This window comes from Ochotona princeps, chromosome 13 (genome assembly GCF_030435755.1).
Source record: "Ochotona princeps isolate mOchPri1 chromosome 13, mOchPri1.hap1, whole genome shotgun sequence".
NCBI lineage: Eukaryota > Metazoa > Chordata > Mammalia > Lagomorpha > Ochotonidae > Ochotona > Ochotona princeps.
This window is the reverse complement of record NC_080844.1, coordinates 51,071,249-51,097,096: the sequence shown is the minus strand read 5'-3', so window position 1 is coordinate 51,097,096 and position 25,848 is coordinate 51,071,249. Positions and strand designations below refer to the sequence as shown.

Genomic DNA, 25,848 nt, shown 5'->3' with positions numbered 1-25,848 from the left:
TGGGACCAGAAGGAAGAAGCAGGATTTCCTATTTTAAGTATGGACTCTGAATTCCAGGCCTGTGTCAATCAGGGAAAACCTACTAACAGCAAAAATAGGGCCTTCAGGAAATGATTTTCCACAGATGAGGAGTGACTAAACAGCTAAGTCGCAGTCTCTTTGTGTTGGGAAAAAGTTCAAATAGGAGAAGTTCTGCAAATTACACTAGATTATTGTACTTATTTCAAAGAATTCATAGACCATTGTACCGTCTCCCTTTCCTTTCTCCCTTCTTTCTTTCTTCCCTCTCTGTCCCTTCCTTGGTTCTTTCCTTCCTGCCCTGCCTTTAATCTGTCAATCTGTCGATATGATTATGTATAGTTTTATAGGTGTGCCTGTGAAATATTTAGAGCTGAGCTCCTATGGTAGCTTTATTTGGTCTATGTGTGTTTGTGTACCTATGTCTGTGTTGAGCGAGGGTGGTTATTTTCACCCCATGAAAATGACAGACACAGTAATTTAATATAAATTATCATAAATATCTTTTGAAATATTTTGGCTTACTTATTCAAAAGACGAGGGTGTGGGGGTGGAGATGAGTGTGAGAGGTCCCATCCAGTGCTTTTTACTTCCCAAATGTGTATGATGGCTGGCATTAGGCAGGAGCCAAAATGAGGAACTCAATCTAAGCATCTCACGTGAGAGGGACCCACTCTCTTGAGTCGACAGTTGTGTCCCTTGTGGTCCACACTGGCAGGTAATAGCAGTTCCCAATATGAGTGAGGCATAAACCCAGACACACTAATAAAACGCCAAGGCTTCTTAATGGCTCTGCTAAATGCATGGCTATTTGATGGATAAGTTAGAGGATTTAAAATAAACAAAAGAAGTATTTCTTGGTGGGAGGGAAATACTTTCCTTGTTGCTATTTGGACATTTTTAATGGAAGAAATAATGTCTCATTTGTACCACGAATGGGGTACAGGAGGATGAAGGGAAGCTGGGGTAGAGCTCCCAAGCAGGAGCTGCAGCGGCTCCCAGGTGGACAGGCACGAGGGATAGGATATGGCACTTCAGAGAATGGTGGCGCCTGTAGCTGAGAAGAGGCTGCACACGTGACATGGGACTTACTGTTCAGGACTCAGCTAAGTACAGGAAGTGTTGAGTGATTTAATATCTGCATTATTCTCACAGACATTGGATAACACAGTTGAGTGACAACAAAGAGAGAAACCGGTTCAGAGGCATTTAATTATTTTCCATGTAAAAATGGAGCCAATTAAGATTCTGCAAATCTTGACCTTATGAAAGTACAGAAAGTCTGAAGCTCAGTTAATCTGACTGTATACAAATTCCAGAGATAAAGTATGATTGGACACATTGTGTATGCAGCAGAGAAGTTATTTTCAATTTAGTATCGCTCACGGCAAGATAACACCAAGTAGTATATGCCTGCAAGGCCTTTTCAAATCAGCTTTGATTTTAGTTACACACACGGCTTCAGGTACATACCAGGAAGTGAAATGCACCTGTGTTTTCCCCATGCTCTGAGTCAAACATTACAGTCACTTTTTCTTAGAGTGTTGCTGTGTTTGGGTTACAGGGTTGGTTCTTAGTTCATAGACATGTAATCCTTACAGTGTCAAACAAAGGGAAAAATTAATTTGCTCGTCTTGCTGTATGAATCATTGTTCAAGTCACCCAACCAAAGTAATATGCTTAGCTGGTAGGTCTTTCATATGTTAGTAGTAGGGTTATTAGGAAAATATACTTACTGCATATAGAGGACTTTCATGTGCAAGCCCAACTAATGGCACATGTTATTCTTGCTAAAGTTCAAACTAGCCTGCATCAAATAAAGATTGTATAGTGTTTTCATTGGAAGTGAGACTTTGCTGTCAGGCTCTATATGTCCACAGAAAGTAGATGTATTCCAAGGACTATGAGGTAGGAGCCCGGGGTTGTGAATGACAGATGACTTGAAGCATGTGTGATGTCTATAATGTGGATGTTCCTTTTCATATTTTTCCAATTTTAGGTCTGTGATGGCGTCAAACAAGGAGCCAGACCTCATCCATCTTGAGGCCCGAACTGTGGATGGTCGTAAGTAAACCAATGTTCTCCCAATCTTTGTAGTAATGGTGTTTCTATCAGTCTGTGGTGCACTATGTTACCACAGAAGCAGTACACCGAATCACATGGGCAGGAAATCTTTTCTCTAGTCATCCAGAATGATCTTAATCATTTTCATAAATACGTATGCCTGTATGTATTTACAGATATACATTTGAACCTGAAATTCCAGGTGTATTTGGGTAGTGGTGATAAGAGCACAATTCTATAACCTAATGGAGGTATTTCCAGGTAATTAGAAAGCCTACGTACTCTGATTATTGCAGTATTTTGTTATTGTTGTTGTGGTTGGAGCAGTTATTGTGCTTTATTTTTTTTTTCATTTTGTCAGATATTATCCAGGCAGAAGGCTACTGTCTCATTTGCTGATTCACAAAATACATGGAGAAAAAAGTAAAAAATGGAGAATAGTTCTTCATGTCCCCATCCTAAGAGACATGAGGAGAACTTGCTTGAGTTCTTTGCCGCTTTTTTTTGTGGGGGGTCGGGGGAGGGCTTTGTTTGTCCTTTCCCAGTCAAGAAAGCATGCTGGTTTTGCTGGTTTAGAACTTAACCTCAGGTACTGTGGCTTTTGCTCGAGATAAGGAGGGAAGACAGTGACAAAAGCAGATTTCAGACCTAAGCCTGGAAGTGTCGGTGGTTCATTCACCAATTCTGTCTCCTTGGAAAAGCTGCTTGTATACTCCATGCCTCTGTCTCTTTGACCATATGTTAAATTACTTAATAATAATGGTTACTGTGGTAGCTAACATTGATTTAGCAGTCGCCTTTACCAGGAATTGTGCTACACAATTTATATTCTTTAACACAGTTAATCCTTATGACAACTTTGTAGGTTGTTATTTCCATTTTTCAACTTAGGAAATGGAGGCATAGACAATGTAAGTGAAAATATACCTAAAGTTAGATGGTGTATAATTCAGGACAGAAGAGCCCATGCCGGGAGAGTTAGACAAGGCAATGCATAGAAGTATTGCACACAGGGGCTGATTTGTCACACAGTTAAGCCACAGCTGATATTTCTTTCCTCTTTTCTGAGAAGTTGTGGAAATACCCCTGGGGCCAAGATGGAGCCTGATAGATGAGAATGATAAAAGCCAACAAGAATAAAGAGAAAACATCTAGAAAAGGAATAAGGAAGGAAAAAAAGAGACAAAAGCTCTGTCCAGTATAGAGGAAAGAGAGAACAGACCATGCAGAATTACCATACATCAATAAAGCCACTGTAGGTTGCCTAGCATTGAGCCAAAGGGAGATGGAATCTAATTTCTGAGTCATCCCTTGTTTCTGAAATATCCTCCTTACAATGCTAAGGTACCTGTCAACCTGTTCTTGACTCTCTTGAATGCAAAGGCAGAACATTCCTGTACTGTACCGGCTCAGAAGCAAAAGATACAGGTTACCTCTGTAACCCAAGCCCTGCAGAAAGCGTGCATGGTCTTTGTGTATACTCTAGGGTTCTGCTTGCCCTTTGGGGCGTGGATATGTTGCTTGGCAGAGTCAGTGGGGACATAGACCAGTGTCCAAGGCTTGTCCTCTGTAAACCCAGGCCAGACTGCGTGTGGTATCTTCCCAGTACTGTTCCTACCCTCATGTGAGCTCTATACGTAAGAGTTTCTTTGTTCGAGGTTCAAGAAGGTGTCTCTTGCAGTGACCACTCCATTTCCTGGAAAGAATATCTTGTCTTGGATTCTAACATCTATTTCTTACTACCCAGCAGAGAGAATAGTTTTGTTATAGAGGGATCATGACGCCTCACCTGGTTTAAAGCTCATACTGACTTCCCAGTGCTCTGTGATAAATGGCAAATACTTGCCTTGACCTTCAGCTCTCTGGCAGTGAGGTGCCAGCAGGCTTCCTCAGCCTAAGCTCATTTGGACCCCTCCTTCCACATTTTCTCCCGGCCTCTGTGCTCGCTTTCAGTTCCTTAGCAAGCAGGATTTTAAATTGAGCAGCTAGGACCTGATAGCTATCGTTTTCCCCACCTGGAATGCCCTCCTCCATTGCCCTAACCGGAACCAATTCAGTATGTGTCCTCACGTGGACTGTGCAGTCCTCAAATTGAATACTAGATTCCTGATAAAGCTTTATTTGAACTCTCAATCTAAATCAGTTATTTTGTTTTCTTTTGTCCAGCTGTCTTTTATTGTAAGTAAACGCAGTTTGAAATTGCTTCATTCCATCTACGTCATTATTTGATGACATCTTCTCAATTTCTGCAAGTCTCCTGAGAGCTGGGCCATGTGTATATTTGTTTAACATTATTTTTCCAGATCATGCCACAGTGTTTCCCCATAGAGGGAGCTTGCTAAGTAGATACTGGATGATTGCCTAGTTGAGCAGTTGTCAGGGTTACCATCTGGCCATCTCATCTCCTTCACCAAGTTGCTGGAAAACTTTGGAACATTGCATCTCTGACTTGTACAGGCAAGTGACTCACCCAGAGATCTTGTTAGAATGTAGATTCTGATTCTGGAGGGCCCTGAGATTCTGCGTTCTTAACAAGCTCCCCAATGACACTGATGCTGCCAGTTTGCAAAGTCCCATGAAAGACAAGTAATGAGAGAGCTGTAGGGGCTGTCTCCCTGATCACACCCCTTGTTTCAATGGCTCTAAGTAGAATTGATAGCATCCCAGATGCGTTCTGGTTTGTGACATATAATACACATAACCTCACATCCTAGAAGCAAATAGGCCATTGCTCTTCATGGCCTGCACATTTCTTACACCTAACATTATCCTGTGCTCGCTGGAAGCATGGCCAGTGATAATGCCAGTCCATCATCCCAGGCTCGGCTTTCACAGGCTTGAAATATATCAGTTGTAATTTTATGTTTTATTTGACTTCTTTTGCACAGACAGCATCTTCAGAATCTATCCAAGGTGAATTCAATAAAGGGATTTAATTTGAAGAGGTATTCCTGTCACAACAAAGTAGGAAAAAAATTGACTACCAATCAAAATAAAGGACCTAACCAAAACACTTGTCCTGTATCAATGTGGAAAGACAATGAGATTATCTCAGTTTTGTAATCCATCCTCACCACGCAGGTCTCCAGAGTAGTCAGTAACTATGGCTCCAGGTGAAACCGTGAGAAGAGGAAGGAAGGAGGAGAATAAGGCAGACAGGAGAGCAAGACAGGAGCAAACGTAGCTGGTACAGTTTGCAGGAATACTCATCAAATTCATGCTGCAGGCTGCTCAGTGGTTGCAAGAATTCCTCTATTTCTCTGACATTTCTTTCCCATTTCCTAATTGTGATCATCCCTCATTTCTCCATCACCTCTTGATTGTTTTGTAGAAAATGTGAAGAGACACGGGGTCCAGCGCATATAATTAGGGTTGTGTATTTTTGCAGGATATATGCTAAAATAATGATATTTTTGAATTTGAGCTCAAAATGTGTTTTCTGATTTTAATGTGTTCAAGCATTTTATGGGTAAGATACTGAGATGTTTAACTCAGGAGAAAAACCCTCATGTGCTGATGTGGCTGTTTCAAGGCAGGTGGGGGAATGAATTTGCTAATGCTTACCTGGGATTTTTATTCAGTTTAGCCTTGGTCTCATTGCAGATCTCCTTAGATTACATTTTATAATTTATTTCTGTTTATGTTGAGAACTCGGTGGGGGGGCAGGGACCTCTGCAAAGGTATTGTTCTTTGAGGGTCTGTGAAAGGCATACATGTTACTTACTGGCTTTGAAATGCGGGTGTCATTTACATGTGTCAAGGATGCTGCTCATTCTAATCTTACTCTTTGCCTTGGGAGAGGAGGTGAAAAAATCATTTACAGGAAACATTACTGAAAATTTTTGAGCATAAATATTGGTTGAGGCATTTGTCACTGGCTCCCACGTTCAACTTAGGATAAATTGCTTAGTCTTTATCCAGGACACAGAGGTTTCATTCACTAAAGATTCTCTGTCTTTGGATATGTGTGTTTGTGTATGGGGGGAAGGAATAATGTTTGTGTCCAGGATATAAAACATTAAAAAAAACCTTGAACGCTACTGAGTTACTTAGTATAAGTACATTCATATATAAAAGTAATGTGCATAGTTGGCATTGATCAAGCTCTTGTATTAAAAGCTTCATGAAGGAGAATCAAGATGGTGGAATAGTGTGAGGACACTTTTATTCAGATGGAGAAACATTAGCCAGGGTGATACAGAGAAGGCACTTTCCAAGAAATAGGAAAGGGCAGACCGCCGGCAGAGGGGCACCTGGAGACTGATGGGACACAGGAAAGCTGCAGGAACGACAGTGTGGTGCTGCAGTGACCAGGTATCCCAACGGCTTTCAGCCAGTTGTGATCTGAACCCCACTGGTGGCCAGAACTCCACCAGCAACCAAGTGGGAAGGAGAGTTCACCAGGAACTCAGGAGGTGAACCCAGACAAAGAACTGCCCGTCCTGCTGGGTGGTTTGATTTGACCAGGAGCAGAGATAGAGCAACAGTTCCCAAACAGGCAGTGCAGAAACAGGGTGGATTTTATAGACCAGATGCTTCCTAGAGTGGAATCAGGTGTCACTTTATGCAGGAAGGCAGTGGCTATGGGACAGAACTGTGCATGCACTAAGCTGGGAGCGAACTCATTTCGGGCTCAGTGAATAGCAATGATGTGGCATCCTTCAGGTTCCACCCAAGGTAGGTCCGGGTAGCCCTCAGACCTGATGGCCAGCAGATCAAGAACTGCACAAGTTGCACATCAGGTGCCGTTTTGTACAGTGTGGCAAAGGCGTTGAGACTGCAGGGACAGTAGTGAGCTTCTCATGCACTGAGCGGGGAGCAGAGTCACTGAACTCAGTACATTGCACTGGACCACACTGATACCAACTTTGGCATCTTACCACTCAAAACAGGTCCAGGTGGCCCTCAGACCTAACGGCCAGTAGGTTCTGGCAAGATCAGCACCATTAACAACCTAGCTATTAAGGACACCTGTGTCTCCCTAATCCCTGAATACTGCATAAATCAGAACTGGGAAAAATGTTGTACAGACAGCAGTGCAACAATCGCACAGGATCACAAGAGGTAGAGTGTTGAACCAGGAGCTGGGCTATGGAGACCATGGTGGAAGACTAACATAACATAAGAGAACTGAAACTCACTTGAGGGAGTTTCACAAGTGACTGCAAACTAAGAAACCAACCACAATAAGTAAAATCGATTTGCAGACCTGTGGGTGACACAACTTGGAAACCTGTTCTAAGGCGAAGAATCTACTAACCAGAAATACAATGACAAAAAGCAAAAGAAGAGACAGAGAAGAGGGATGGTGGATTATGGGACCGGGTAGGGGAAATCCAAGGGCCTATGGAATTGTATCATAAAATGATAATAATAATAAAAAAGATCCTTCATAAAGAAGGATCTTATCATGGTAGTTATGTGGAATCCTGTAGGACAAATGGATGAGCACAAGCAAATTTCCAAGTCCTTGAAATTGTGTGCTACATTTCACACTTGTGTGGTTTTAGAAGACAAGAACATATACTTTATCTAATGATTTTTCACGTGGCAGTAATACATCAATGTATATGATATATAAATCTTTTTATGCTCATCTTGACGCATAAGTCTTTGAACCGGCAACAAAGGCAGGCCTTATTACTTCTTTCTTTTTTCTCCTGAAATGATATGAAAGGCCCAACCAATGACGTGAGTGTGTGTGTGTGTACCACTAGTGATGGCGTCAGCAGAGACAGGGGACAAGGGGCACTTAGTGGCTTCCGTCTCTCTCAGCATGAGTAAGCCACCTTACAACAACTTACTCAAGGTCTGATCTCAGGCACTGAGAAAGCAAATTGTGCTTCTTCAGCTAACTGTGAAAGTGACTGCCCAAACACTGTGAAATGATGCTCAAGTTAACATTTTGCAAACTGAAACAGAATAGCATGAGCATCGCAATTCTGTCTTCTTGCCTCACTCATTTTGACTTTGGGTCAGCCCTAGAAATCTCATTTCCTCTTATTTTCCCTATTGAACAGCACATGACAATACCTGTGTTTGCACACTTTAATCAACCTAGGATATTAGGCCAGATTTTAAAATATAATCCATGTGATGACCAGAAATATAGATGAGATTGAGAGTTTCAAATTTTTTTCTTCACTATTTTTATTTCTTCTTTAGAGAAGAACTTTGAAAGATGGTCTATTTCTAATACATTAACCAAAAATCACACTCTGACATTTATATGGAAACCCAAAAAAGATCAAAACTGCCACCCTTCCTCCGTCCAGAGTCCCAGTGCTGGTACAGTAGTTGGCACTGTCACGTTGCACGCTTGAGTTTTCATTTCCCTTCTCTTGCATTCTATTGATTAGCATTTTGCCAAGGGAAGCCTTCTAACAGGCTGAAGGTTCCCATTCCTGGGTAACTTCACATTCAGGTACATTCCAACTTCTTCCCAACACACTAAAGACATGCAGGCCTTCCGTCTTCTGTGTGCAGTCATTGAGCGTGAGATGAAGCAGCAGCACCTGAGCACTGCTCTGTTTCCTGGTGGTATCATCCAAACTCCTTTTTTTCATTTTGCAGAAGTTTCTTGGTTTGGACTACAAGTGATTTTGTCTTGTCCTTTCTGGTGTGATAATCCATAGGTACTTCTGAGATTCACCCAGAAAACATGAACTAAGACAGCACAGATTTGCCCGCACAGCTTGGGCAGCAAGCTCAGCTGGACAGCTTTCACACTGGGTCCTCCGAGGCCATTGTGTTTTCTTTCTTTTGTGCCCATCCATCTGTCAGCAGATCTCGACCCTCCCTAGCATGAGAGAACAGAGATGCCCAAGGAAATTGGTCACTCTTATCCCTAGATTTCTGTTGAAGCTGTTGACTATGTCAGGCTATTTTGACCATGGGAGTATCCAGATATTTGGGGAAAAAAACTTACTTCTGACTTTTTCTGCGTTTTTAAAAGTAGGATCTTAGAGACGTTGAACTCATCACACCCGTTTCCTTCCTGTGTTCCACACATTTTCACATAGTAAGGATGGCTGATATCATATGCTGTTTTATTTGCTTGGTGCTGCTGCTGTAGGTAAGTCTTACATGCATTCCTTATAGCAGTCTTTGTAGCTGGATATTGTTGAGCTTTTTGTCATTTCAGTGATGAGGACAATGAATCTTGCAAAGATGCAATGTTTTTGTTCTCTTCTCAGAACCTGAACTTGAGGCTAGGTGTATCAGTCCAGACCTATGATTCATTTATTCAACAAATCTTGCTGTAAATCTACCACGTGCTCATCTAAGTATTAAGGAGAATGGTTAGAAAGGCTCTACTCTCATGCAATTCAAGTTCTACTTAGGAGGGACAGATTATGGACAAACACATGGTGAGTTTGCACAAGAAATGCATATACAAGCGTGTCAGAAAAATAAAACACTAGTTCCGTGTTTGAGAGGAAGGTATTCTAGAAACTAATTTAGTTGGACGAAAGTACACAGTGATCCATAACATTTCTCACTCAGCCATGGAAAATCAGTGGATGCTTTTTTTTTTGGAAGACCGGAGAGTGGCTGAAGAAAACTGTCAGGTAAGAAAGCTCGGCCTTGGTGTTTGAGCCGATTAAGGCAGATGAAACCCCTCCTGGTTTCCGGGGCTGCTGGGATTAGAACTGTCACCCACATGGGATCCCGGTATGTGCAAGGCAATGGCTTTAGCCGCTAGGCTACCATGCCAGGCCCACATTTTATTTTTCCTTCCTTCCTCCCTCATTTTCCCTCCCTCCAACTCTTCTTCTCTTCTTCCCTCTCCTTTTCTTTCTTTTTTTTTTTGTTTATAACACTTTAACTTTGAAATTTAATTTTACAGCAAAAAAAAAGGCTTAATGCTTCATAAAATAGGAAATTTAACAAATTAGAAGCAAAAAGACCCTAACTGGGACCAGCGTGGTAGCCTAGCGGCTAAAGTCCTCTCCTTCCATGCACTGGGTTCCCATATGGGTGCCGATTCGTGTCCTGGCAGCCCTGCTTCCCATCCAGCACCCTGCTTATGGTCTGAGAAAGGACGGCCCAGAGCCTTGGGATGCTGCACCCACCTGGGAGACCCGGAAGGGGCTCCTGGCTCCTGACTTCAAATTGGCTTAGCTCTAGCCATTGCAGCCACTTTGGGAGTGACTCAACAGACAGAAGATCTTCTCTATATCGCCTCCTCTCTGTATATCTGACTTTCTATAAAAAAAAAAAAAAATACATCTTAAAAAAATACCCTAGCTGATGGGAATCTAGGCAGTGGCTCCGAAGAAGTCAATTTATTTACTTGAAAGCCAGGCACATGTGCACACACACAGACACACACACACACACACACACACACACACATGTACAGTCATTTCACGCTCTCTGGTTCACTCCCCAAATGCTCACAGTGGCTACAACTGCTCTGCACCAGAGCCAGGAGCCAGACTCTCAGCCTTTCTCTGCAGTTCTGTGGCAGGGACCCAGTTAGTGAAGCCATCGCCTGCTACCTCCAGGGTGAAAATCAGCAGGAACTTGGAGTCAGGAGCCAGGAATGGCACATGAGCCTAAGCCCTCTGATACTGGATATGGGGGTCCCAGGTAGCGTCTTAAACCACTATAGTAAGTGCCTATGCTAGAGGAAATGTGTCCTTCAGCAGGACAGAATTGATCATAAAGTAATCTCTCTGAAACTGCCCTTGATCATTGTATGTAGAATATTTGGGGGCCAGTGTTGTGGTGCAGCCTGCTAAGCCGTTGCCTGGGACGTAAACATCCCATTTCAGAGCACTGATTTCTCTGTCCTTCAAAAGAAATCTTAAAACTACAGTTCTGTGCCATATGAAGCAAAATAAGTGCACACAGCCAAGTCTCTGGCACAGACTAGAGCATCATGTACAGAGGCCGAGGACTGTGTGCCTATCAGCTCCGGACCCATCACACCTACACTCCTCCTAGGATGCCCTCAATATCCGGTGTCGTAGTTGGACAACACTTTTCTCTATATGTATTAGTTATTATGCGCTTTTTCTGTTGTCTTTGTCCCCAAATCCTAGTTCCATGCTTAGCAAATATTTACGATCTGAGAATCTTCCCTGCAGTAGCTGTGGCCTCCTGAGTGTCTAAAGGCCAACAATAAAGCACAACATGTCATAAGTTACACGGGTCACAAATCAAGAGATTCCACGGAAAGTAATGCTAAGTCACAAATTCATCACGGCGAAGCAGAACATTTGGAATAAGTTACACATTTCACAGAAATATTTTATCCTCTGTGTAGACTTTCAAGGGCCAAGGCTAGAATTTCAATTTTGAGAATCACAATTTCTAACTGGTAGGTGAGACAAAAAGCTCTTGCAGACTGTTGGAAATAAACTGTATCTGAAAAATCAGTGTTGACACAAACGTATGTGTGTAGATGTGTGTTGAATGAATAAGGGGATTTAGTAGGAAGCTTTAAGGAAATAATACAATAATGGAACAAATGAGAAATGTATGTGCAAATAGAAGGGCTTTAAAAACAATGCTGTTTTGGAGCCAGCTCTGCGGTGCAGTAGCTAAGCCTCCCCCTGAGATGTGGGCATCCTGTATGGGCACCGGTTGGAATCTGGCCAGCTCCACCTGTAATCAGCTGTGTTGATAGCCAAAGTAGCACAGGACGACCGAAGACCTTGGGCTTCTATACCACTTGGAAGACCCAGAGGAAGCTCCTGGCTCCTGGCTTCAAATTGACTCAGTTCTGGTCATTGAAGTCATTTTGAGAGTGAACCAGCAGATGGAAGAATTCTCTCTCTCTCTGACTCTCCTTTTCTCTGTAACTCTTTCAACTAAAAATAAAATAAATCTTTTAAAAAGATAATTCTGGTTACATTTAATAATTGAGAGAAATGGATGGTATGCTAAAGATACCTGTTTAGCCTACATAGTTGATCATTTTGTTCACAATTATACTGCAATATTAGGGCCTAAATATCTGTTGAATGGTAAAATGCCTTCCCAAAATCCTGGCATATTTTTCCACATCATTAACATTTACAAATCTCCCACTAAATATGGGTTCCTTTACTTGTAATAAGTATCTCTGTCTGGACAGTTTCTTACAAAGTTTGAAACAGAGAGAGAGAGAAAAAATTATTTTGAAAAAAAATGTTACCCTCGTAGCAGAGCTCCTGACCCAGAGAAGTTGTTGTGGTTACTTTGGCTGTTAGTAGATCCTCTGCAGCTATCATTACAAACATTGAAGGAAGAGAGAGGTCCATGTATGCCTTAGGTGACAGTCCACACAGGACCTAGGAAGTGTTGGGAAGACAAAACAGAAAAAACATGGCCCTTCCACCCAGCAGAGCTCTCGGATGAACACAGGGTGACATCCCAGAGTGAGTGTGTAGTGTGTCCAGAAGTCCTCCAGACACAAACTCGGCCCCTGCCTCGGAGAGCCCTGCTCCGCCTTGGCAGGAGAGGGAAGGAATCAGGTGGCAGGAGGCTAAATGTGGTAACAGCCTGTCAGATCTTTACGAAATAACAGGATTGTTGGCATCCTGTTGGGTTGTAACATTCTAATAGCCCTTCTTACATAGTGTCTGAAGCCTTGCCGAGAAAATGGCCTGCTCAGAGTCACACCCTATATTGGAGAAGGCACAAGAACCCAGAAGTCACTCCAACAGGAGGAAGCACCTGAGCAGCCAGGGGAGTGTGAGCTGTCCGGCCCTGAGCCCGGAGCATCAAGGTGACCCTCTGCTGAGCCCTGCACAGCAAGCTGGCTGTGTGCTGCCCAGGCCTGCGGCCTGAGCATCAAGGGGACCCTGTGCTGTCCAGCCCTGCGGCCTGAGCATCAAGGGGACCCTGTGCTGTCCAGCCCTGAGCCCTGCACAGCAAGGGAACCGTGTGCTGTCCAATCCTGAGTGCTGAGATTCAAGGGGACTGTTAGCACCACCACGTCCAAGCCCTATTTACTTCCTAGTTCCTGCCATGACTTCACACTGCCTTCACCGAGTACTTGTTACACAAGCATATTTGTCAGAGTATGTTAAAAATGACTATTATTTATGTTTTTATTTAAATTAATAATTCTATGTCTCGATAAGGCGCAGTGGTATGTTTTAATCTGCATTGACATTGTACAACGAAGAATTCAGGCTACTTAGGAAATCCATAATGTCACATACTTCTTTTTTATTCTGGTGAAAATATTTGAAGGCATTCTTTTAGCATTTTTAAATATGAAAAATATGTTCTTTGTTTGGTCACCATTTGGGGCACACATCACTGAAGCTCATTCTTCCTGCCTAATTGAAGCGTTGTGCTGCTTGATTTTGCCTTCCCTTTGCCCATCCACCCTACTGCAGCAGCCTCTGGGAGCAGCCACCATTCAACTTTCTCTTCTATGAATTCAGCTTTTGGAGATTCCATGTATCAATGACATTGTGCAATTCTGGCCTTTCTTAGCCTGGGTTTCTCTTTTTTTTTTTTTTTTTTTTCTCATTTGTATCCTTCTTTGAGTTTATTCATGTTTTCAACAACAACAGGAGTTCTTCCTTTTAAAGGCTGGATTATGTTCTGCTGTATATACATACCAAACTTTCTTTGCCAATGATGTGTTGGTGGAAGTGTATGTTGACTGCGTGCCTTTGCTACTGTAACTCTGCCGCGAATGTGTTTTGTTCACATATCTGTTCGAAACGCTGAATTTTGTTCTTTCTGCAGACATACCCAGAAGTGGAAATGTTGATCACATGGTGATTCTGTTTTTAGGGCTTCTGAAAAAAAGCTCTGCATTATTTTCTATAATTGCTGTTCTAATTTGCGCTCTCTCCAACAGTGCCTGGGGCTTCCTTTTCTCCACACTCTCGCCAGTGTTTGTTATCCATTCGAATGTGTGAGGTGACACCTCACTGTGGTTTTGTTATCCTTATCCAGTCTATGGCTCATAAACAGTTTATGCTAATCTGTTGTAGTGGCTTTGCTTTTATTTCCTCTGCAGAGGCCATACAAGTCTGCACGTAACACTATGCAACAGGCTTCCAGGTCTGTTTGGCCCTGGATCTCCACAAAGCCCTTGACCGTTTGCTGAAACCCTGAGTGCTTACAGGCAACTTTCTTAGCCTAGATTTGCACAGGTTTTAGATGGATATGGGCTGCAGATTTCAGAGAAGCAGCAAAGAGTGAGCATGCTTGAAAGAGCAGCACAGTGTCCTAATTACCTATGGTAAGGAAAACATCTGGGTAGGAAAGGTAATGAAATTAATTCTAACATCTAGCAGTTGCATACATTAATTGACATTAATTAATGCCAAATTACAGTATGCTTTCTATGAAACCACATCATACACTCCCTGAAATCAAATGTGGAAAAGAGTTCATCATGCTAGATGCTATTAGAGTAAGCCCCTAGGGTAATAAGAGTGATTGGTCCCTCATTATGAAGTGCAGCCAACTTCTTTCTGTTTGCATTTAGAGTGGAAAGCCAACAAACCGGGAGCACTACGCTGTGGCATGGTTGCTCAAAATTGACCAGTTCCTATTGAGCCTAGAAGTGTCCCTTGTAGCCACTCTAAGAAAATGCTCTGAGGACTTCCCTCCGAGCTGGTTGTTGTGTCATCTAGCTGAACTCTCGGTGCAAAGCCTGGCTTATTGCAGAGCTCAGTTGTTGCATGCAGCAGAAGGACTAGAGGAGGACAGACCCTAAAGAGGAGTTGGAGACAACTGGCTTCCCAGACCCGCTGTGTCTCTGCACAGCTCAGCCAGCTGAGAAGTGCTTGCTGGTCTAGGGTTTTGTACTCAGGTTGCCTGACTTCTAACATTGCTGTATCTCCACTGTTGTTGAGATATATGTTAGAGAGAGCAGACCTGCATATGCAAATATCTATTGTTATAGATAGGTGGATATATATATAAACTTGCAAATATCATGTTGATAATGCACATATTTTGGTAACCTACTTTTAAAAAACCTTTTGTTTTGGACTCATTTTTTATAAGCAGGTAAGCTACTGAGACGTTTCAGAGTACATGGACTCTATGCCTAGCTTTCACTAATGAAATTGTCTTCTATAACGGGCAAACTTTTCAAAACTAACACAAACTGTAGCTGTTCCACAGTTTGGTTATTTCTTTCCTCCTGGCCATTTCTAACCTAAGTTGCTTTCCTGAAAACTAATTGCATTTTTTCACAAACTTCACCATTGTTTTAACTTAAGGTGTAGAGCAAGACAGCTAGAATCAGAGACTGGTATAAAGAATTCCAATCCACAACCTAACTAGGAGGAATTTCCGGATCTGGACTTGGGCTGAAGTTAGGAGCCAGGAACTCAGTGCAAATTCCTCACATTGTGGCGCAGACAGTGGCAGGAGCAGTGCACCTGCTGCTTCGCCGGTCTGTAGTGGCAGCTAACTAGGAGCAGGATACTCCAGTATGGAACATCCACTCCCTCTTAGAAACTATTCCAGATAGCATTTTGATGACCGTCCTAGTGGCTGATTGTCTGCCAGATTAAGATTTTCTTAGGCAGAATACTCAGTAATGAGTCTGAGACGGAAGTATACTGTTTTCAAACACCTTGATCCATGTTGCCAAATCACCAGATGAAAATTGCTAATTTGCATATGTTCTTGTGTTTTGCTGAACCCCTTTATATTTGCATAAAAGCCAGAGTATCCCTAACCAAAACCAACCCCGAACTGACTCTAGTTTTTCACGCAATGCATGATAGTAGAAGTCAGTGAGACTTAAAGAAACGAGCTGTAAGTGCGTACTGCCATTTCTACAAGTCAGTATCACTTTCAGATTCATTGTATATGCACCAAGTTAATTGTTAGTTTTTGTGTTAGAAATCTAATTAATTGAACAAGCAGCAGAGTGCTGGGCACACTAATGGTAAGTGAATCTTGGTTTCTGTATTCCTTTACTTTTTCCTTAATTTCTTCAGATTTATAACTGAAATACAAATGAGTTAAAAATATAAAAAGTGTATATTCATATTTCCACCTGGTATTTTTTCAGAAATCTCTATAGTTGTAAGAAATCATTAGAAACAGTTATAAGTAAGACAAAAATGATATCCACCCGCAAGTCTTAAATGTAATTCCTAGAAATGTGAGATCTGCTCTATTTGTAGTATGAAGCCACAGATGTAATCATTTGATGTAATTTTCTTTATCCAGTGTTTTCATTCATGGTTTCACATAGGGGCTCGAGTAGATCTCAAGTAGATCGGGCAGTTCTAGATTCAACATGATGAGTGACTCAGTAATATCATCAGGGAGCAGGTCTTTTCCATCGCTTTATCGTAATCATTCTGCAAGGCAGGCTCTTTGTGTAGCAAGAAGTCTGGAGCAAATCTAAGCATTGCATTATATTGTCTCCTGCTGTCTCCCAGCAGCCCTTCGAAGATCTCCCCTCACTTCCATTCATATGTACTAGGTTTAAATGGCTCCGCACCGACCAGTGTCAGAAGGATTAAGACACCTTACAAGAGCCTGGAACCCAGAGAATTGATTCATCCTTCTATGTAGGAACTTCCAAATCACATGGAAGAATGTGCCAACAGGTCTTATTCTGGTCAGGAATGGTTGTTGGGTGGGTTTCTAACAGAACCCAAAGCAGAAACATAACTAATTTATCCAGGCTTAGTAAAAGCCTACTGTGTGCCACAATTGATCTCATTATTGTGAAATGTAGTTAAAAAAAAAAAACAACAACAACAGGGACCTTGTTGCTCTTGATAATAACAACTTGCATTTATACAGATTTAAAGTTTTTAAAAATTCAGCAAATAAAATATTTCAATTAAGTCTTTTAGTGAATTGAGTAGACAGTTGGCATCAGTGTCCTACTTAATAGATAAATGAGAGCTGATGCAGAAAGCGGAAATGGTTTCCTCCAATCTGTGCAACTGGTAGAGGACCACACGACCACATCACAACTCAAGCCTCAGTCTCATAGCTATTGTTTCCTTGACAGCAATCTTTTCCAGAAAATATGAAATTATATATGTGTATATATATATATACACATACACATGTATGTATATATGGAAAGTGCTAGATGGGTATAATATTGTGTTTATTAGCTGGGGTACAGTGTCATGTGACATCCAGGTCACAGTTACTCATCTGCATAATGCAGGAAGAGTATTTGGGTTTTTGTCTATTAGAATTGATAGCAGAAGATTTTGTGTGCCCTGCACAAGGTTGTTCTCATAAGAAGTGAGTCCCAGGTGCCAGACCCCATACTGGCAAGCACACACAAGAATCAGGTCTGGGATCACCTCAGATGAAGTTTCTTTGGAGATCCCTCCAACTGAACTCCTGATCTCAGAACGCCAACCATGAAGAGACTATGTCAGCCAGAGGAGTCTGAATAGATTTCGTTGCGTTTGGAACAGCGAGATTGGCAGCAGTTCAGACCTGTTGAACTATCAAAACAGCTTGAGCAGGACCCTCGGAGCGTGCCTCCCATTGGGGACCTGGGACAGGTGGGAGGCTGGATGGAGCTTTTCCCTTTGTTTCTCCCCTAACTCCAGGTACAGGGGAAAAAAATGATGATATTAGTGTGGAAACAATGGTATTACCCACTTTCCTGTAGCCCTTGACCGTTTGAACCCTAAACAGCTAAGTAAGATGATTAAATAAATAAGTGAGTCCCAGAAACTGTCTGCAAGGAGGAAGATGTTGAGTTATGTTCTGTGACAGAATTATAACAGTGTCTGAAAATGGAAATGGCGAAAGGGCGACGGAGGACTCTTGTTTAAGGTGGGTGGTAGTCTCACCAGGCTGAGCAGAATGAGAGTTTGAAGGTATCCTCATGCCTCGCCCCCATGGTCTCCTTGGAGATGATCTGCAGCCCCATCATTCTTTGATCACTTGGAGCAAACTGTGAGTAACTGTCTCATATCCCTCCTTAAGGAATACAAGTATATCCATGCTCCTAATTGAAGTTAGCCCCAGAAAGTTAGGCCTTCCTAAATTCTGTTAAGAGAAGAATTTATCAAATTCTTACATTCATCTCAACACGATATTGTCCATACCTACTGTGTTAATAAGCATCTCCTGATATTTTCATGTGGGTGATATTTATTCTTCATATTCTTAATGTCTTTAATATCTTTACATATAAGAGGTGGAATTTTTACATATAAAGCATTGAAGACAAGTTAAATAACGTTCTTCATTATTCAAGAATGTTTATTCCAGGGGACAAACATTTGATGCTGCAGCCAAGTTGCTACTCGTGTTGGCTGCATTCCATGTCACAGTGGCTGGTTTGAATCCTGTCTCCTTCATTTCGCATTTAGCTTTCCATCTCGTTAATATGCACCCTGGAAGGCAGGAAATCATGGCCCAAGTGCTGGCACCTCGCCCAGATGGGATTTGGGGGTGTGACTTCACTGTGGCTGGTTGTCATGAGCAAATGGAGAGTGAACCAGCAGGTGAAAAACTTCTCTCCTTCCCTCCACTTCAGATAAACTAAAAAAGTTAAGGAGTTTATTCCAGTAAAGAAGTGTGTTGCAACAGGTATTCATCTATTGACTAATGTGTGCCTGGAATAATATTAGGATCTAGGGGTCCAATAATAAACAACAAGAAGAAAAGAGTACCCATTTTCATGGAGATTGCACCGTTATTGTGGCAAGTGTAAAAAGATATTGAATAAGGTAATTTTATGTTGCGGTAAATTCCATATAATGAATTAACACTATGTGATAATATTATAGAAAATCTGTACACTGAAATACAGAACCTTCTTAGTCCACAATCTGGGGTGAAACATTGGAGGTAGAGGGAATACAAATTGTATGTTTTGAAAGGAGACAGTTTGGCTGAGTCCTAAATCTGAAATAGTCATGTTAGATTTGAGTGGAGAAAAACTAGAAAACCAGAGTAGGTTAGCGTGGGTGGGAGACAAAGGTTGTTGTGCTGGGCAGTGGAGGGCTTCAATTTATTCTAACTGTGATGAAGCCAAGCAGCTGTAAGTAAGGGAAGGACGCAGTATGGCTGGACCAAGGGCAGAAGAGTTGTTGTTAAACAGAGACAGTTTACACTGTATGTCAGGCCGTATGGACCAGATCGTTCTAAGGGTACCATCCGTGATGCTGCGTTTATTCTCTGGAATACAGTCACAGGTGAAAGCCATGTCATAGCTGTTCATCTGTAGAATGACAGCAAAGTTTTTGGATTCTGTGTCCTTGCGAAAAGCGATCAGGATCTTCTTGTTGACACTTGTGCTGTGGGTTCATCGTTGGACACGTGTGTTTGTGGTTCCCTGTTCGGCAGACAAAGGGTTCAAGGAAGTGAAGAGCCTACTCATGAGAAAAGATAGCTGTGGATGACAAATATTACTGTCAGACTTTCCAAATGCTTTTGTTTTGCTCAGATGTTGTAGCGTAGTAGGTTAAGCTGCAACTTGGGCCACCCACATCTCATCTGCAGATCGTCTCAGTTCAAGTCTTGGCTCTGCCATTGCTAATAGACATCTTGGGGGACAGAGGTTGGCTGCTGAAGTGCTGGGATTTCTGTCACCCATGTGGCAAACCTGGGTTGAGTTCTCCTTCTCTGTCCCACTGTGACTTGTAAATGATTGCATAAGTTTTAAAACTGTTTTCTTTGGGAATATTTGTAAAGAAGAATTTAATTTCTTAGGATGACAAGGGCTGGTGTGAACACTGTGAGATAGGGGTGATAGCAAAGAGTACAATACCAGTGAGAGTAATTTTAACCATAATGTGATTGGTGATGTGTTTGACAGATTGTGAAGTTTGTTTGACTTGGAGATAGCAAGGGAAGTTGAAGATTCTTGACCGTAAAGAACCTCAAATAGTTATGGAAAAATGAATTAAAAGATGTGTAGTGAGGTGCCAAAAAATTTTTGCACTCTACACTCAGCTTTTGGTAAAAATCATTTCTCATGCACTTGTCAAAGGCTGTCTTGTATGTGTGCCTCCCTCATCCGGGGTTTTGTTTGTTTCAGACTCTCAGTACCTGACTTGCCGGATGCAGAACTGCACAGACTCCAACAGAAACAAGCCCTTCCCTGGGTTCATTGACCCAGACTCTCTGATTGTGCAGGATGAGTACGTGTTTGTTCAGGTAAGACAGACCCACTCCTCTTGATTGTCGCAAAGCCATTTGTCTGTCTGATTTCTGTTCCTGTGGCAGCTGCTTCTGCTTGCGTATGTTCCCTTAAAAGCAGAAGAAAGAAAAACAGAAGCAAAAAAAGACAGCGTTACTTTTCAACAAAGGAGCATTACTGAGGGCAGACGCGGCAGCACAAGTTGAACAGGCATGAACTCCCTAGGTTAGTGTCCCAAGGCCCTGATCAGCCCGGGTGGTGGCCCTGCTCTGAGTAGCAAGACTGTCCCAAGGGGATGCACAGTTCCACTCAGCCCTTGTGCCCCATTCCTCTGTCACTGAGGGGCCTGGGGAGTTGACGGAGTCTGCTTATTGAGAAAGATCACATCAACCTCCTCCCAACACCTGCTTGCTGGGGAAGTTGCGCGGTGACAAGTGTCCTCCCTGGAGGAGGCAGGAGCAGTCTCTGTTGTCCTTGACCAGCTGGGGTTAGGACCAAGGTGCATCAGCCAGACTTCTCACCTCTGGAGAGGAGTGGGCAATAGTGTTGGAAGCTGAACTTTTGACAGGTGCTTTCAGAAGAGCCAATACGGAGGCTCTGCTGCCTCCCAGCACTGAAGGCCAATTCCTGCCTTGCTTGGACAATGTGGAAGTTAGAATATGTAATCTCGTGCTTTGGGAAAGCAGTTTTTGTTGTTCAAATATTCAGCATTAGCCTATGTGCTTTAAAAATCTTTCATATATGATTTTATACTCACATACCTCATTTCTATTTTCTTCGGGGAAATGAGTAGTGAATACACTGATAATTTCAGTATTAAGTTATCAAGTGACATTGAAATGTTTGCACATGTTGATTCTGTCTGTAATTCATTTCTCTGTCCAAGGAACTTTTTCTAGTTTCTAGAAACAGTACATAACCCAGATAACATGACTTAAAAGTGAGAATCCATTTGGCTTTTGGAATTTCGTAACCCACACTGCATAGAGCGTGATCCTATATGCCATACTAGAACATTAGGTGGTAGAGTTCTGCTACCTAATGGGGGAGACTGTGTCATTCCAGTCATATTCCCAAGTGTCTGATCAACATTCATGGCAAGCACTTGTCCAGATCCTGAGTAGGCAAGCTCCAAATGAGAGTGCACACAGAATGCATTACCGGAGATGGGCTGCTCAGGGGCTCTTGCCTTAGCACAAGGAAGGATCAGACCCAAGACAGAGTAGTGGGAAGCAACACAGCAGTGATGAAGAGAACACACCTCATAGGCTGTCCAGGCATCTCAGGCCAGAGCTGGGGGCGTGGCCTGCATTCAGATAAGAGTTCCTGAGGGTTGGTGTGGGAGCTCTGTCGCTTCTCCCCTCCTCCCACTTCTGGGAAGTTGTGGGCAGGGAATTTCTGGACGTAGAGTTCCTGACAATGTCCCCACAATGTTTTTAGCACAGTGTTATCAGGCCTAAGAGCCTCTTTGGAGCAAAACAGGGAAAGCTCTCAGGCTGTCTCCAGGAGAGAACTTAAAACCATCCAACAGTGTTGTAGAATAAACACAATTACTTCAAGTGTAATTGCTGGCCTGTTTTGGGGGCTGGTTTCCTTTAAAACTTCTTATCTTCTTTCCGTTTTCTTGAGCCCCTGTTATACACACAGGCTCGTTTCTATGTAGGTACCTTAATTTACATGTGTGGGTTAAGAGTGACTCCAAGAACAGCAGGTTGGCAGTGGGCATGCCTTGTGTCATTCTCATGCCAGTGTGGAAACCATGTCCGCTCACCTGCCCCACACCCACAGATCTGGTTGCACAATATGTCGTGGATGAAATCAGGAGAGTGGCCTTGTACCTCTGTTCTGGGCGATGGAGGCCATGGGTGGGTTTGGCTTTTTCCGTTACCATGTTGGTACTCCTCCCAGTGGGGCAAGCCTGCGGACATCGGTGTGATGCCACCTGATTGGAACTGAGTGCCTGCAGAGGGAAGGTTCCCATTCTGCCAGTGGTCTGGGCCGTATCCTCGAGGTGTGACTTGAGGACCTGCCTATAGGATGACTGACGTGGGGATGGGAAGCTGAGCTGCAGATGGACCAGTGACCCTGGAGGCTTAGAGCATCTTCAAAACTAGCTGAGAACATTTTCTGGACTCAGAGATAACCTGTTAAAGAATTGCGTTTCCATCTAGAAGGTTGCATGTGGGCCTTCTGATGTTTGCTGTTCATGTGCTTTTAAACTGAGTGCCAATTGCTTGTGCTTGTCCGGCACTGACCTTTCTTCTGTGACCCATGACCGTTACTCCTCTCACAGTCTTGTTTTTTTCTGATCCAGCTAACATCAGGAGGAAGACCGCACTACTATGTATCCTACCGAAGAAACGCCTTTGCCCAAATGAAGCTTCCAAAATATGCCCTGCCCAAGGTATGGCCCGAGTCGCTCTCTGCAGTTCGCTGTTGACTCATAAACTCCACCCCTACGCCAGGGCCCATTCAGTCTCTCACGGTCATGTCCTTGCCTGTTTCTCAAGTGCACGCTGCTGACCAGTTGCTTGCCAAGATTCCCCTCCCCTGTCAGTGAAGACCTCTGCTTGTCTTCTTTATTTAGAATTCTTGCTGTAAGGGCGTTAGATAAACCAGTCATTGTTTTTGCAGTTGCTTTTCAGTGGGAAAGTTTATAAACCGTATGAATTAGTTACCTAGTAGCAAGGCAGAAAAAAAAAAAAATATTTGAATGCATGGTATGTCCGTGCAGCGGAAGTGTTCTGCTGTGGCAACCGTGATGGAGAAGCGCTGAAGCAGTGTGGCTCTTTTTTCTCGGGGCGCTCCCAAGACTTGTTGCCTTCAGAGTTCTGAGGCACAGCTAATTAAAAAAAAAAAAAAAAAAACACAACTCCCCTAAAGACAGACCCTTTTGGCAACAGCCTTGAACAAAAGTTAAAGACCATGAGCTATTGACATTCCTAGTCTTTTTCCCTGCAACCCTTGAAGACTGTGTTAATATTGAGCGCCACCTAGTGGAGCGTGAGCGGATGTGGGAGCTCAAAAACCTTTATGCGTTCTTGATGCCTTTGTTACAAGAGATTGCTTTAGGTGACCAGAAATTGTTAAGGTTACGTGCCTTAATCTTAGAGCAAGCAGCTGTATGGTCAGAAGCAACTGCTACTTGCAGTAAGAGTTGAGGCTACAATGTGCCTTTTAGCTTCCAAGCTGGAATCTTTTATAGTATCGATCTTCCCCTGAAAGCAAATGAATAGCTTCCACTATTAGAAACTTGAAAAGCCAGCAAGAGCTTCCACGGAAAGAGTCCCATTGCCCAGAAATGGTAATCTGATATCAAAGAAACTTGCATGGGACTGTTACTGGATAGCTGGGAACCTGACATTGCGCTGTGTTCGGCTGAGTGTATGCCTTTGCTCAGACTCCCTTGAGCTTTGCAAGTGGACATCAGTGATTAACTTCGCTTGTTCTCACAAACACAGGAGCTAATCCAGTCAAGGAACGTGTGATTTGGTCTGGGTGGGTGTTTCCTGTTAAGGCAATGAGATGAATCATTGCAAGGCAATCACATCCTCAAAGAGAATCCCCAACTTTGGGTACTGGTGATCAACCATAAAGAGAAGAAATTGCCTCTCTTCTAAAAGTCATGTTAACCAAAGAGATTGAGACAAACTCGTGCTAAAATTTTCTATACTCATCCACTTCCATTGGATGAACTCTTGAGAGAACAGTTATTCTGGTCTGTGCATCGCCTCCCTGTACCGCCCCCAAATAAAAAGTAAAATCATGGTACCAAACAGCCAGAAAGGCGATTGGTGAAGTGTAGCATGACTGCTACCCCAGAAAGCATGTGGTGCTCCTGCCTGAGGGACGGAGTGGCAGTCTTTTCACAACTGCCTTAGAGTGCATTGTGAGCTACTCAAGTGAGATAAATGAGGCAGTACATATGAAAGTACCTTGAACATTCTGGTGGACAGGTGCTCTGTAACAGCAAGGGAATATGATGATGAGTGTGGACCTGGTCGTCTCTGGGGTGGAAGATGGATGGGCACTGGCCTGACAGTGTTGTGGAGGCTGCCCAGCCCACAGCGCGCAACCAGGATGCTGGGCCTGATTGGGTCACTCACTGACTTGCAAGTCTTGAGCTGGTTTGCCAATTTTTGTTTCTCTCATTTTTTTTCGTGAGGAAAGAGTTGATCCTCACAGCAGATTCTTGTTTCAACAGTGTTTGTCCTTTACTGATACTTCTTAAAAATTTCACAGAAATTTTCGAGACGTCAACTCCTTTCTACGTTCATGCTCTGACATAGTCGCTCTGTGATACGTTGATGTTCTAAGATGTGCTTTGGGCAAGAAAATTCCTTGCTTCAGAATTAATTAAGATGTGTTAAGAAAGACCTGTTATACCCTTTTTGAATTTGTTGGAACCCAGTGATGTCCTACTGAAGAGGCTAGTCATGATCTGGCACATGTTCAGTCAAATTTTGTATTTGTCTAAAAAGTTTTGTGATTCAGTGCAAAACATTCAAGCTAAAGAGGAAGAGACACATTTTCCCTATGACGACGATTTATGCAAGAAAATAAAAGATGACCTTGATGTATGTCATTTTAATATATTTGGGACTAACCTCATTTTTCCAAATTCTGTTCAATTATACAAAGACTGACTATCAGCTCCTATCTTGAGATGACCATTCGGTCCCAATATAATTTTATATGACCAGCTGTCTAAGTGGCTCAGATTTAAAAAAAAAAAAAAAAAAAACAAGCACTTGCTGCTTCCGTGTTTTCTATTCCAAGTCTGTAAAATCAAAGTTAATAAAGGGGAGATGGTGCAGCCGATCTGTGCCCCTCCTGCCTCATGCTGCTTAATCTCGTATCTATCTGGAGCCCACCAGAAGTTAACTAGTGCCGAAATTGACTCCAGAGGCGCAGATTGGAATGCGTGTAAAGCAGGTGAGTGTGGAAACATCTTCACTTGAGTTCCGGGATCATGTTGCCTCCTGCTGACAGAGCAGATGATGAGCTTCTTAGATGATTGCAGGTGAGGACTGACAGAATGTCACAGGTGTGTCACCAGGCTCCAGCTTAGGATGCTGTTAGCAAGCTTGACCTCCTCTCCTGGCTCCAAGGTGTGTCTCCAGCAGATCTAGTTCTCTGCTGACAAGCCAATAGTAAGAAAGTTACCAATCATTTACCATTCACTCTAGAAATATATCTTATTAATTTTGCTTGCATCACAGACCCTTCGTGATTCAGTTACAGTTGCTAAGGAAATTGAACATTCAGAATGCTAGGCATACAATTCTCACTTCTGGTGCTGAAGGTGGAAGAGAAAGTAGCGAGCTGTTTTGATTGACTAGAGGAAGGAAATGTCTTACAAAGATGAGGTTCGTTCGCAAAAGAACATCAAGCTATAATTATAGGAAGAAATGTAAACAAAAAAACCCGCACTAGGCTGATGTGAACCAAAGCCAACTTTGGTACTAAAGTTTTATTTCTATTATTAAGAGCCTAAAATGAATGAGTATAACTCAATTTTGACTTCTTCGTTAGGAATTAAGTCTACAAAAAATGCTGTCAAACTCTAGAATGTGTTTTGGGAACACTAAATAAAGGTGAGAAATACAAAACAATATGAATGCAGACTTCTTCCTTACGGAATCATGAGTTAAGTGTGTTCAAGACTAAAACTGCAGGAGTCTGGTTTAGACCCAGAGCTGAAT

General features: G+C 42.7%; 1 protein-coding gene across 5 annotated transcripts in view; it reads left to right on the top strand.

Moving 5' to 3' along the window:
* Positions 1-25,848, top strand: part of SORCS1 (sortilin related VPS10 domain containing receptor 1) — a 488,198-nt gene that overhangs the window by 345,487 nt on the left and 116,863 nt on the right. For all 5 annotated transcript variants that reach the window (XM_058671339.1, XM_004579869.3, XM_004579866.2 and 2 more), the window contains exons 6-8: positions 2,018-2,082; positions 20,042-20,160; positions 22,458-22,547. In XM_058671339.1, coding sequence (XP_058527322.1) covers positions 2,018-2,082; positions 20,042-20,160; positions 22,458-22,547 — 274 coding nt within the window. The remainder of the gene's footprint in view (positions 1-2,017; positions 2,083-20,041; positions 20,161-22,457; positions 22,548-25,848) is intronic.